The sequence below is a fragment of the Mesitornis unicolor genome, unplaced genomic scaffold (genome assembly GCF_000695765.1).
Source record: "Mesitornis unicolor isolate BGI_N332 unplaced genomic scaffold, ASM69576v1 scaffold43334, whole genome shotgun sequence".
Classification (NCBI taxonomy): Eukaryota; Metazoa; Chordata; class Aves; order Mesitornithiformes; family Mesitornithidae; genus Mesitornis; species Mesitornis unicolor.
The window spans coordinates 17,208-31,767 of NW_010182924.1; the positions used below are offsets into that span (position 1 = coordinate 17,208).

Genomic DNA, 14,560 nt, shown 5'->3' on the forward strand with positions numbered 1-14,560 from the left:
GCCCAGGGGCACATCACAGCAGCAAGGTGCCTCTGCAGGGACCTTGAGGTGGGCAGCTGCTCCCAGACCTCAGCAGCCCCAGGCCCAACCACCTCACAGAGAAACTGCAAGCAGAGCACAAGGACGGCTCAAGAACTGCCACCCTGCAGATTCTGCATCCAAGTGAGTTCTTGAGAAACGTCTCTGCCACGCAGTGTGTCTTGGGCTGAAAACATCTGAAAAACCCATGACCTGAGCAGCAACTTGATGAGTGCACCATGCAGTTAAACAGGGCAGCTCCAGCACTGCTCCCATCCTAAGAAGTATTGTACTCGTCCTCCCACCCCTAAATTACAAGGAAACGGTGTCAAAACACCCCCCTCTGCCTTGCTCTGCAGGCCCACCGTGAGGTGGCACAGGCTGGATGTTGAGTGACAGAGACACTGGCATTTATTACACACAAAAATAATCCATTCTGCTTATGTCAGAACTGGAGAGGAATACAAAACAGGCGACAGAGCAACACAGCCCATGTCACTGCACTGAGCAGCAGCTCCCATCACATCCCCACACACAGATGGACTTGTACGTGCTAGTGGCAGCACTGGGACAGTATTTCCCACTGCTGCTCACGACTGGGACGTACCTCTCCTGTACGCACGGGTGTGGTGAGGTACTTTATACTTTCTCACAAAACGTAGCTTTAAAGTTCACTTTTAGGGCAATCAAAGAATTTTCTTTGCATTTAATGGGCCTCACCCCACAGGTACTTCCCAGCCCGAGGATGTTTTAAATGGTCCTAGGAGTGCAGACTTGCAGGTTTTCTGTGGGGTGCTAAGTTCTTTTGGAGATGAGGGTTTATATTCTCCTGCAATAGGTAAATACCACAGCTACCATGAAGAACAGCTCTGTAACTCTTTTCAGAACAGCTTTGTAAGGGGGAGGGGAAGGCAGCTCAAGAGCACTGCGGACCCCACACAGGAGCAGGGCTTCACATCGACGGTAAAGCATGCACAAGAAACCCACGCCCTCCGAAACAGCCGATCCAGCGGAAACACTGGGCTGAAGGAGGTCAGAAAAATAAGGAACTTCACCAGGGCTGTCTGCTCTGCTCTGCCTGCAAAGAGAGAAATGTACTGACCAGGATGCGAAGCAGCTCCTCCAGGTAGCAGCAGATGACATTCTCATCCTCGTAGAGCGCCCAGCTGCGCTGTTGAGCATCGTCCTTGTGCCTGGCCAGATCTGCAAAGATCACCTCCAGCCGCTGCTCGTCGTGGCAGATCTGTCCCGAGGGCAGCCCCGCACTCAGATTCTGCACGACAGCAAAACCAGTGGTTAGTGCGGTCCTGACAGCGAGCTCTTGTTTGGGTGCCTGTTTCCTCTCATCTTTGTCTCAGGACTGGCAGTTGACCTCATTCAGTCAAGAGCTGGCAGCAAAACACCAGCAACTTTGAGACATTATTTCAGCTCTCGTACTTTTGGGGCCTCTACCTGCCTCCTTTCCTTGCACAGCTTATGCGACGGATGAATCAGAAAAGGTGCCAGAACTGGTGCACGGTCAGAAAGTCTTTAAATCCAAGCTGCCACCATCCTGCTGGAGCATTAGCTGTCTCCGAGGATGTTGAGGAACCCAACAAACCTCATTCCAGCAAAGCTACGCTCCTTTTTCCTTATTGCATTTAGAAACCTAAGGCTGACCCAGGCAAGTCGATGCTTCCAAAGCCATGGGACTTTGTACCCACGCCGCTCCTAGATCACACAGTTGTAACCTCTTAGCACACACGGACATCACAAACTTCCCCACTTCTCTTCGCAGCAAACCAGAGGGTGTTTGCAGGACACCACGGGCTGCTGGCCTGCCCTGGGCAGGGCAAATGATGCAGTAAGGGGACAGGGCTGCTCTGGTTCAGCTTTCTTCCGAACAGCGGAGCTCAACCACCGCTCACAGCAGCTCTAAAAGTTGTAGCTACGATGCAGACTAACTCAGCAAATTTTACTGCCCATACTCCTTCCTCAGATTGCTTCCAACTTTATTCCCACCACTTCCACCTCACACACAACCCTTGCCATGAAGGCTTCACTCTTCAGTTGTCTTTCCTGCACTTCTGCCCTCCTTTGAGAAAGAGAGAAGAGAGGGGAGCAGTCAGGCAGCAGTTAACCTGCCCCAGCAGCTGCTGTGGTCTGCAAATTAGGATAACCCTCTAGGACCTAAGTGTATCGTATGAGCTACCTGGTTTCCTGAAAGCAGGGTAAGAGGGGGACCAGCACACGGAACCAGGCTGGTTACAGGTGATGAGCCCAGGCACCATTAAGAGAGGTAAAGACTAATTTGCACAGGAACTTGAATGGTATACACGAGGGTTTGGCAGCAGTCCCAGCAAGCAGCAGGAGACCTGCAAGGTGGAAGAGGAAGGAACTGAGGAATTCAAGCAACAGGGAAAAGCCATGCACTGAGACCAAGACCTTAACAATTTTGGGATGAAGCTGTCCTGCAGTGTGCAGTGACAAGTCATGACCATTCAGCGTGAAAAGGCCATTACCGCTACCAGCCAGGACACCCTGCTACTGCACAGCATCTTCTCACAGAATCACAGAATCGCTCGGTTGGAAAAGCCCTCCGAGATCATCACGTCCAACCGCTCCTGTCTACCCACTAAACCATATCCCTAAGTACCTCGTCTACCCGCTCTTTAAACACATCCAGGGATGGTGACTCCACCACCTCCCTGGGCAGCCTGTGCCAGCTTCTGACGACCCTCTCAGTAAAGAACTTCCTCCTTATCTCTAACCTGAACCTCCCTTGGCACAGCTTGGTGCCGTTTCCCCTTGTTCTATCCCCCATCACCTGGGAGAAGAGCCCAGCACCCACCTCTCTACAACCTCCCTTGAGGCAGTTGTAGGTGGTGATGAGGTCTCCCCTCACCCTTCTCTTCTCCAGGCTAAACAAGCCCAGTTCCCTCAGCCGCTCCTCTGGAAACTGAGGAGACTCAGTTGTCCTGGACTGCCACAAGTCGGCTGCGTGGCCTGGAGGCAGACCTTCACGTCACCAGCAGAGCAGTGACTCTGTGCAGAGACACAGGCCCACGCTGTGTGTCAGCAGCGATGCGTAGTCACACCCCCACAGCGCCAGCACGCGAGGCTGCCAAGTGCAGAAGTGTCCACCTCCCTCCACATCCTCAGCCCTCCAGCCCTGTCTGGGAAAATCACTGCAGGTTTAACAGGAACATCTCATCTGCTTCATTCGAGACAGAATTGCTTCGGGATATTTGGGGTGTGAACTAATTAGGACTTCAATTCAGCGCTTCGATCATATAATAAAAAAGTATTCTTCTTGTTGCTGCTCCTTACTTGCTCTTTGTCAGGAAGGTAATGAAGGAAGGAGCGTGCTGGTTTAACACAAGCCTCTGTCTGCTCTTCCAAGTTTGGGGAGCTGTGGATGGCCAAGCAGAAAACCAGGTAAGCAGCCCTCAGAGGGATGGCAGCTTTCAGGAGCTGAGCACAGACGCAGGAGAATCTCCCACTGATCTGTGATTTGTCATGTTAGTGAAGATGAAGACTCGCCTGGCCTCACCATCTCCTCCTCCCTCCAGGAGGATGTGCAACTCTGCAGCATTGTCTGCCTGTCCTCATGTGTCCCTGCTGTCTGGCAGAGGGTTCTCCATTTACGTACCCTCCTCATCCTCCTCTCCAGAGCAGCGCAGGGCTGGTTCTACCTCAGTCCACTGCTGGGATGTCTTTTTGGATGAGAATTTTAACGAGTACTCGTTTTAATGACCACTCTATTCAGCCTCTTATCGCTAATCTGCTTCCTCCAATCCTTCATCTGCAGCCCTTAGGACTCTACTGAGCACCAAGTTCCTAATGGACTTGGATGAGATCAATCCATTAAGGAGCTCTTCAATCCAACCCGTGTAACTACACCACACTGCACTCTCAGCACCATTCTCAGCCCTCCCACCACTGGGGTCAGGTCTCTGCTAATTAAACATCTTGGCAGCTGCTTCAACCTGCAGCCTCATCATATGGCTGTTTCCAGGAATCTGCCGAGAGCCCATACACAGGAGGAGGTTTCGGTATTTCTAACAGTGCCACTTTGCATTATCTTGCTGCTTCAAACAGATCCCTTCCCCCAGCCCAGCAGAACAAACTGCTGCAGGGATTTTGTTCCTCCTGAGCAGACCAAAGACATTTTGGGAACCTCATCGCACCCACACTGCCCAGGGATGGTCATGCCTGTCAGGTCAACCCAGCTGCCATCCTGCCAAGCTCTTCCATTTCTTCCTCACCCTCTTCCCACACCTCCCTCCCCACCACCACACCAGCAAATGTGGTGTGGTGTCATCCTCACTGCCGTGGGTATGCACACCTACCAGCAGTGCCCCTCCAGATGAGCCCAGATCCACTCTGGCCAGCACTGTGCCCTTGTGGCCAAGAAGGCCAATGCCATCCTGGGGTGTATCAGGAGGGGGGTGGTTGTAGGGCAGAGAGGTTCTCCTCCCCCTCTACTCTGCCCTGGTGAGACCACATCTGGAATATTGTGTCCAGTTCTGGGCCCCTCAGTTCAAGAAGGACAGAGAACTGCTGGAGAGAGTCCAGCGTAGGGCTACAAAGATGATCAAGGGAGTGGAGCATCTCCCTTATGAGGAGCGGCTGAGGGAGCTGGGGCTCTTTAGTTTGCAGAAGAGGAGACTGAGGGGAGACCTCATTCATGTTTATAAATATTTAAAGGGTGAGTGTCACGAGGATGGAGCCAGGCTCTTCTCGGTGACAAACAATGATAGGACAAGGGGTAATGGACACAAACTGGAACACAGGAGGTTCCACTGAAATTGGAGAAGAAACTTCTTCTCAGTGAGGGTGACAGAGCCCTGGCCCAGGCTGCCCAGAGAGGTTGTGGAGTCTCCTTCTCTGCAGACATTCAAAACCCGCCTGGACGCCTTCCTGTGCAACCTCATCTGGGTGTTCCTGCTCCGGCAGGGATTGGACTGGATGAGCTTTGGAGGTCCCTTCCAATCCCTAACAGTCTGTGATCCCGTGATAAACTCTACAGTGGGATTTTACACACGTTTTGGGGGGAAATCGCCCCTCCTCTGGGGCAGCAAACTGTTCTCACCACAGCACCATCTACAGCACCATCACGGGGCAAGTCAGCTCTGCAGGGAGCAATGCCTGCCATGCACAGACCCACAGTGTGTCACGGGCAGAGGAGGGCACTTGGCTCTCAAGCACCACGTTCGCTATGCCTCAGTGAGGGCTCTGCAGCCCTCACTTCCCAGGTGTCCCGGCCATCTGCAGCCCCGGGCACATTTGCTCCGCAGACACAGGCAGCAGCGGCTCGCTCTGGATGCGCATGGCCCATCTACAGCCAAACTGAGATGGCTGCACGCAAAGACTCCGGCACAGACCTTCATAAAGGCTCCTCTAGCAATTAGTGAGCAAAGAGCTTGCCTAAGCACTAATGCATGCCCTCCCACCTTCCAGATTCACATTTCTGCCCGTATTTCACTGAGGAGGAGTCGTACAGAGCACTCTAACAGCCGAGCCAAAGGAGCCAGCCTTGAAAGCACTCACCCTGCCGACCTTCCTGTTGTTTGGGTGAGCAGAGGGACAAAGCTCCCGCAGGGAAAAGCTGAGCCCCAGAGCAGCATTTGTGTCTTGTCAAAAGCCATTCTCCTTTCAGCAGAGCCCCATCAATGAATGAATAGGACCTGCATGCGACAGGCAGCCCACGAGGATTCAGGGAAAGCAGAGGGAGCTTCGCCACATAAGTGACGAGGTTTGTCAGGGGTCACTGGGGACAACACGCGCTGCTGACGGGCAGCTGGGAGCTGGGCACAGCCCAGGCTACAGGAGAAACCCCCTCCAGAAACGTTACCTCCCACACCCACTTCCTAACTTGTTCCTCCATCTCCAACACATCCAAGAACCATTCAACCCCACCCAGGAGTCTGGGCTGATCTACAACACCAAATTGAATTACAGACCTTTATCAGCAGTTTTTGAGCTTATATTTAAGGCAACCAGAGATGGGTCTGAGTCACAAGCAGAACACTGGAATGCTAATTTAATAAAAAGCCGTTAAGTGATTTCTAAGTGCTCCCTCTTAAGGTGTAGCTAGCCTGCATATTAGGCAATTTTTCTGGCCTCACACCTAGTTTAATAAACCCTCAAATCGACCTTCCTAGACAAGATGTTTTTGGTGCTAACCTTTCCTCTCAGATGGGAGATAATTCAACAGAGCTGCAGACAGTCATATATCCCTGGTACTTATTAATCTGAGTGATGCTTTAGGTGCTTGAAAACCAGCTCCGGTTTAGATGGACACTGCAGCAACACCTTTGAAAAGAAGAACCATTTGTGGACCTTGCCCACTCATCAGGAACCGGCTTCAAGGACAAGAAGAGGGGCCGTGTCCAAGGCCAGGCCCAATCCTGACACGGGAAAGCCAACTCAGAACATTTGCTCCTGCAGATCAGGCTTCCCCAAGCAGTACGGTACCTCTGAAGCATCTTTCTCAAGGTGTGAGCATCTCAGCAGCCTCCTCTTTGCTGTTCTCCCAGCGCAGCCCTATGTTACCTCTCCAAAAGCAGGAGCACGATGCTGTCCCAGCAGAAGGGTCTTTTGCTCTCGTGCAAACAGGTGCCTGAGCAGACTCCACGTTGGAGGAGCAGCAAGGGAAATGAGAGAGAAGTCCCACCGCAATTCAGCCTTCAGGAGGTGCTGGGGATAGAAGTGAGGCAATGGATTCTGGAATTGGCTTTGTAAACTGGTGATCCTACTTAAAACTAAATCCAGAATAGGAATAGAAAGGCCACAACTAATTAAAGAACGCTATACAAAACGTTGAACGAGCAAACCAAAGCTTTAAATGAAAGCTGATCTCTCACTCTGTTTTAGGAGGTGGAAGAAAAACCTTATAAAATATGCAATAGAAGAAGTGACCACGCATTTGCATGGACTGGGGTGCAGAGGGATTTCAGAAGCTACAAATTAAAGGACAAAAAAGCCCTTGACAGAACTGACAACTCAGCAACAAGTCTACGCAGAAACCCATGAGACTGTGGAATGATCTGTTACAAACAAATCATTTTGTTTGTCAGTGATAATCACTTGTACCATTAAACCGCGCTAGTGAAGCTACGGCAGCACAGCCACCCCCAGCTGCTCGTGACTGCCCTCTCAGCTGCCAGAGCCGGTCTGCACCAGGTGAACACCCTCACCTGGAACCAGGCGCCCACACATCAGCAGAGCCACATCTTCACAGAACAGACCATCAGGGCTTGGAAGGGACCTCAAAAGCTCATCCAGTCCAATCCCCCTGCCGGAGCAGGAACACCCAGATGAGGTTACACAGGAAGGCGTCCAGGCGGGTTTTGAATGTCTGCAGAGAAGGAGACTCCCCAACGTCTCTGGGCAGCCTGGGCCAGGGCTCTGTCACCCTCACTGAGAAGAAGTTTCTTCTCCAATTTCAGTGGAACCTCCTGTGTTCCAGTTTGTGTCCGTTACCCCTTGTCCTATCATTGTTTGTCACCGAGAAGAGCCTGGCTCCATCCTCGTGACACTCACCCTTTAAATATTTATAAACATGAATGAGGTCTCCCCTCAGTCTCCTCTTCTGCAAACTAAAGAGCCCCAGCTCCCTCAGCCGCTCCTCATAAGGGAGATGCTCCACTCCCTCCATCATCTTTGTAGCCCTTCTGCATGGGACATCCACGAAAAACACACACCACAACCCCAGCAGTTACACCTGAGCACTGTGCAAGGCCACTCACGCTCTTCTTCCAAAAGCAGCACCCCTTAAGTACACCATAGACATGAGATATTATGAGATAGGACAGGACCTTCTGCCATGTCTCCATCCTGGACCAGGTGTTTTAAGTCCTGCTGGTGTCCTGGATGACAGATACCAGTTACAGGTAGATCCACACTTGTCCCTGCACCAGCATCATAATTTCTTCCCATCTTTTTTCAGGCTGGTCTGCAGCAATGGCCATGAAATTGAGGTTTTCAAATCCCCTCTGCAGAAACCTGGCACTAAATGACTTCTGTGGAATTAAGATTATTGTATCCTAAGAACAGGTATTAAAGATAAAAATAATATTCGAATCTTGTCCAAGGTGCAAATAACAGAAAACTGCACTTCTTAGCATGTGAGTCAGAGCCAAAGCGTTTGCTGGAGACAGCTAAATTTTTCTGCTGAATCTAGAAGGCACATCGACACGGCATTGTTATTGAAGTAGGAAGCAATTAACCGCTGGGTTATGGCCACAAACCAAGACCTGATGATTGCTTACAGGACCCTCTATTCAGCGCAGACAGTTAACCAGATTACAATTTGATCTAAAATCTGAATGCCATTAGTTTTCCATATTCAAATGCCTCTGAACAGTTCATTATAATCTTGCCATTAGCAATGGAACTCCAATCTTAGATGCTTAAATGAAACGAACGCCTTGGGGCTCTATTCAGCAAGCGGGAGCTGAAATGTATTATCCCTCTAACTAAAGCACAGGGCTGCCCAGGTGCACTTCACCATTTCAACGACTGCTGCAAGCAGCATCCTTTTATTTCTTTCCTTGTGTATCTGCAGCAGAGGAAGGAGGAACATACGATCGTTTTGGCGTAAGGTTTATTTAGAAAAAGCTCCAGATAATGTTCTTTCTCCAGTGGATGAAAAACTACTCTTCAGTTGTTTTTTTTTTAAAAAGCAGGGCTGATGCGTGTGCTACAGAGTAACAGAGAGGTTCACATCTATGGAAAACCAGTTTTTGTCACTGTGATGAAAGATCAGGCCAGACATACAGAAGTTTTGGGTGCTCCATTGTCAAGAGACAAAGATCTGTGCAGATTTACGGTATGTATAGGCATGCTGAATCTATAGAGGATGTGCAGCATCACAGAAGAAAACGAGTTTATAGAATGCATTATTTTATAAAAGGTTCCTACAAAGAAGCACTTGCTGCAAAGGCTCCATTTTCCTCAGCCTCCGTTTGTCGCATTCATAACGGAAACCACCTCTTCAGAAGCCACTACCATTTCATTCTCTGATTCTATGCTGCCACAATGGTTCTCCACGAGCCTTCACAATCCCTGGTCAACAACTTGTGTCGCAGCTCCTCAGTGAGCCTCAAGTCCCGCTGCCTCCATTCGCACTGCTGCTTCGTTGCCAGTGCTGTCCTTGGGACCTGGAAGGCTGTCACCTCCCACCTGATGTGCTCATGCGGTTCAAGTCACTGCCGTCCACCCCGTCATCCAAAACCGCAGTCTCAGAGACACCCACCTTTCCACCGCACCTGGTGTAAACCCCTGGTTCCTTTGACCAGACATTTCCCCCTCTAGCATCCCTCCCCTTCCCCCTTTAGGATCTCATTGTGCTTCTCATCCCAAATGTTAGCAGAGCTCCCAACACCTTCTGCCCGATGCCAGGAGGTGGTTTGCAGCAGCCCCCCCCACCCAGCCCTGCATGCGTTACCTTACTCTCCACCACGGAGATGAGGATCTGCTCCATGATGCTGCTGGTTGCTGGGATGGAGGTCTGGATGTGGCCGATGACCACGCCGATGGCCACACGGGACAGCTCGTAGCTGAGGTGGGTGTTCCTACGCACCAGCTCGATCAGTTCGGCCCCTATTGTCTTGGGCACAGGCACCACCAGCTCCCCGGGCTCTGCTGGCACCGCCTCCACCATAGCTGCCTTCTTATCCTCCAGGCAGAGGGAGCTGAAGGCGTCCAGGCCTGCAGGGGTGGCTGGGGCCGCCTTCTTCACCTGAGAGGTCTTCTCCCCATCCATGGCGTGGGACCTCTGGGTCCCCCCTTCAGCCGGCAGTGCCGGGGCAGCCCTCTTGGACTGGGGAGATTTACTGGCCCCATCCTTTGGGGAAGTCCCGTAGCGGGAGTGGGTCATGGAGCCAGCATCCAAATTACGCGTTATCGTGGTGTGGACGCTGCGGCTCGGGACGGGGGGTGGGATGGGGTGTTGGCAGGACTGGAAGTGGCCGTCGGGAGAGCGGTCTCCGATGCAGAAGAAGCGGTGTACAGGGTATCCAGGGATGTCGTGCTTACAGAGGAGGCACTAGAAGCTGACCCTGGGATAATTTCAATAGTGTCTGAAAGGGAACAATTAAAAATGCCTTAGCAACAGCATCAAAGGAAAAAAGAAAAAAAAAAACACAAATTCCTGCAGAGCAGTCCATTAAAAGGCTCATTGTGCATGCGACCAGAGAAGTTAAACTCCTCTTCCTGCCTCACTTATCTCAAAGCAAAATTGTAGCAGTTCTCTCCGGAGCATTCCCGCACAATCACCTCTTTAGAAATGGGAAAACTGCTCTATTGAGATGAATAACCTTCAAAGGCCTTAGTGTTTTATGCAGGTGAAGAGAGGGAGGGAGGGACAGGACTAAGGGGCAGAAAAGTCTATTCCCCTTGGCCTTTTGCTACACTCAGGATCTGAGCTCTCCCTTTTGAATGACGGTGCCTGAGAACTGCCAGACACCGAAGGCTCCACACAGCAGCCCGCGCCTCCCTCTTGCACCGATCTCACCAACTGCACACCACGGTTAGCACTGATGGTGCAGGAAACACTTGGCTGCCAACACCTCTGGTCTCGCCCCTTCAGCGCTCTCCAGCATTTGGTCATGAGCACCGAGAGCATCGACTGTCTTCACAAGCCTCCACGTTGTCTGTGTTTCTCCCCATGCCCCCAGTTTGGACTAGCTCTAGTGATGGCAGCTGTCCCATCTTCCAAGGAAAAAAATCCACTACAAATAGAGATGTTAAGATGTTTCTCTCCTTTAACCTGGTCTAAGGTATACTTTTGGTAAACCTTATCCATTCGTTTCTAGGGGGCAGAAATGTATCCGAGTCCTTCCCTGACTATGAAAACAGTTACCTGGGGAAACTCTGGGCTACCTTCATCTGGAGCTTCCAGCTGGTGCTGGAAGAGAAGGAGCACACCCACAGGGAGCCCAGCTCTCCAGAAAGGCAGTTTCCCCCATACCAAAAGAAGGGCCAGCAGGACAGACATGTGAAGGTTCAGCATCCCTCTTTTTTCCTCCTCCCACCATGCTTCATTAAACGAAGATAAGGAGTTGAAGGAAAGTGACCTTTGTGAATTCCCACTTCTGCAATGAAAAATGGCTCAATACCATGAAGCAAGCTGGTTTCAATTAACTACTTCTCACGAGGGGACACGAGCGGGCCTGAGATGGGCTGTGTGTCACCCACAGCGTGACTGCCATGGCACAGGACAGCACTTGGGCAAGCTGACAGCAGCTCAGCAGGACGACCACTGCCTCTGCCAGCCCAACCACGCTGGAGATGGAGAAGCTCCTGGCTTGGCCCCACGGTCCTGCTCTGCTCTGAAGTGTTCACAACCAGCAGCTCTCCTGCCTGTGGGCAGCACATACACGGCTTGCCCTGGTACTATTTCTGCTGCTTACAGACACCAGCAACCCATTTTATGGAAATCTCCATGAAATCATCTGAGCGTCATACAAAGAAAGCATCTGACAGACTGGGAGCCAAAAGCAGACTTGGACCTGTCCTAAAAGTGCTACCAGTGAGCTCCCCCTGGGGAAGAACCTCACTCTGCACTACCAGGGAACACTCCCTCTGCCTTGCCGAGAGGTGGCCATGGTGTCTGTGGGAGTAGAACACCCACAAGGATCTTAAACCACCAAGGCTGTGTGCTGCCACAGAGTTTGCTCTGAGAAGAACACCATGTTTCCCAGGGCCACAGGCACTGGAGGAGCAGGATGCTGCTGTACCTGGCATCCATCTGCAGGCACCAGGCTGCCCAGCCCCTCCTTGATCTGAGAGGACGTAGAGGAGCACTGGCCACTAGCTCATGATAGTTAGATTAAAACCTACAGGAACTTAGGAGATATCTATCTATCTATCTATCTATCTATCTATCTATCTAAATACAGCTATGTATTTAGAAGGCTATAAAACCTACAGGAGTTTAAGATACATACAAGGATGCCCTCCTAAGCACAAAGCAAAAGCGTCTGGGCACCATGACATACGGCCCATGTCCATTTTGTGTCCGAGATCTGGACAGTTTGTCCTTACTTTTGACAGGAGCAGAAATCTGCACGTTCTTGCGTTTCTCTGGAGGTGGGGGGGTGACAGGAGCAGCACGCCGGGGCTGTGGTGGGATCTGCAAGGAAAGATTTGAGAGCAATCAAAGGAGGTTGACAGTAAAGACATTCCCTGTTATGAAACCTCCTTTCTCGCGTGCATGTGTAGGTTTGTCCTTATCTCTCTCATCACTCGGGGAAGTTTTCTCAGGAGGACAGATATTAATAGGCGGTTTCCTAGAAGAACAAAGCAGGACTGAAGCCTGCTTCATCCCCTCCCCGTGACAGGCAAAGCAGCTCTTGTTTAATTGCTGTGTTCAGCAGCACACAGTGTCGTGTAGACCTGTCAAGCGTTTACTCCTCCTTTATTCCAAATGCAATCCCACACACTCGCCGTGACTCCACATTACTCTCAGTAGCTCCACAGAGGCTGCAAACAGAGCGCGTATTTAGACACTCTTCTGGAGAGATCCATTACATCAGCTACAAATACCCTTGCAGAAAGACAAAGCCAAGGACTGGAGACATCTAAATGCCTTTTCCATGCTTTCAGAGCTATTTCTGCTCATGCAGGGAGGGGGAAAATAGGGCTAGACCCTCTGTGCAATTCTACGCTACCTATAGCAAGACCTGCTGGGAGCGGCTTTCGCCAGGGACTTGCATTAACCCTCAACATTTGGGATCTCTCTTGCAAGTCTACTCTGCAAGGAGCACCGAGCCAGCAGCTCACGAGGTACAGACCCAGACTCCTGCGCTCACCTTTTCCTGTCAGATCCAGACACCACGATCACCGACATCGCTCTCACTCAGAAACAGGCCGGTGTGGTGTACCCTCAGAGTTAACCTCTGATCAGCAGGACACCGCTGGACGCAGCAGCCAAGCTCGGCAGGAGCACATTGCATCAACGCTCTGATGTGCACATCCCAGCAGCTCACGGCCAAAAGACTCTTGGGGTCTCTTAGGAATTCTGCGGTTCAGAGCCTGCTGCCTGAAACACACCTCTGCTTTTGTGGGATTTTGCAATCACTGCCTGCAGCAAAACTGCCCAGGGCAGCATGAGAAGGGAAAGGAGGTGATAGCCCAAATGCCTCAGGTAGCCCACGCTGAAGGCAGCTGGAATCTGCCTGCCATAGCGACATCCAGGCCATCGTACGGTGCCAAATTCCCAGGTTTCCTTACCCCTGAAAGGGAAGCTTTTCTGTGTCCTGTCAGTGCTGAACAGCCCTGTAATGCCACAGAGCACTGCCAGTCCCCACAGACAAAAACTGATACAGAGCCCTGCAAGGTCTCTATTTTAAATAGCTCAGAACAGGGAGAATGAGAAATACGTATTTTTTTTTTCCCCTGGATACAGGAAATGCAGAAACTTCCTCTGAAATGGAAGCAAAGACATCCCTGGAAATAAGATACCTTCAGAAGCCACCTCAAATGTCCAAGATGATGCCAAAAGCTGCCAACAAGGTGCTTACAGCCCGTGTCCGGAGCCCACCACACAAGTGAAGACACAGCAGTCTGCACAGCTTACAAAGACTCTTAAAAAGAGATCTCAGTCCCTCTCTCCCACCCAACACATCCAACCTTCCACTGTGTCACGTAACGAGTCACCTCATTACAAGCGCCTTTCGCCGGTGGATTAACACGAGATCGCGCTGCAGACTCCCAGCCTGAGCTCTTCTGCCCTTGTCAATCCGTCCCACATTGTTCTCTGGGTACAATGTCACACGATACTTGCACACAACTTAAAAAATGATCCGCGACAGCCCAAAAAGAGACTGCACAGCTGAGCAAGGCCAAGCAGATCAAGGAGGGGTCTCTGCATCGCGTGGGTGGATGGCTGGTCTCCAATCTGGAAAGCTCAGCTGTGCTAAAAGCAGAGCCCTCTCTGCAGAGCACGGGAGCCAACAGCACGAGTCGGAGCTGCTTGGCACGGCACGGCTGTGGTCCCCGAAGCGGTGGGATTTAGCGGAGAGGCAGGCTCAGAGCTTAGAGCAGCAGCGTGACATTATTCGGAGACAGCAAGGGCTGGGCCATTCTGGAGTATTTCCATGGCTTCATTAGCCCTTCCAAATTTACCACGCAGGTTTAACACAGCTATTACAGACTGCTGTTTAAATTAATAGATGTGTAGCCCAGAGCCCCGACAGCTTCATTTAGACACAAAGCATCACATGAATTTCCCGGTGCTGATGTCTGAGCTGTGAGCTGCCACACGGTCAGGAGTCACGAAGGGCGACCGATGGCCGTGTCCTCCAGCCACACCACGTCCCAGCTGCTGCATGGGGCCAAGAGGAGGATGTACAGCACCAAAGCGCCCAGGGGAAGAAAGGGGAGACAACATCCTCCATCCAGCTGCCGTGGGGAAGGTGACTGTGCAGGAGTCCTTGCAGCTCAGATCCCTTCTGTCCAAGGGGAGAAGAGAAGGGACCTTGCTAAGGGTGTAAACAAAACACAACAAAAAAACCCAACCAAGTGAACGGGCAGGGAAGAATTTAATGAAATA

General features: G+C 51.3%; 1 protein-coding gene across 1 annotated transcript in view; it reads right to left on the reverse strand.

Moving 5' to 3' along the window:
• LOC104540205 (NCK-interacting protein with SH3 domain-like) overlaps window positions 1-12,856 on the reverse strand; it is a 25,552-nt gene extending 12,696 nt beyond the window's left edge. Inside the window, 6 exon segments of the mRNA XM_010183946.1 lie at window positions 1,121-1,291; window positions 9,452-9,946; window positions 9,949-10,085; window positions 12,052-12,139; window positions 12,450-12,489; window positions 12,819-12,856. Coding sequence (XP_010182248.1) covers window positions 1,121-1,291; window positions 9,452-9,946; window positions 9,949-10,085; window positions 12,052-12,139; window positions 12,450-12,489; window positions 12,819-12,856 — 969 coding nt within the window.
• Window positions 12,857-14,560: the final 1,704 nt, after the last annotated feature.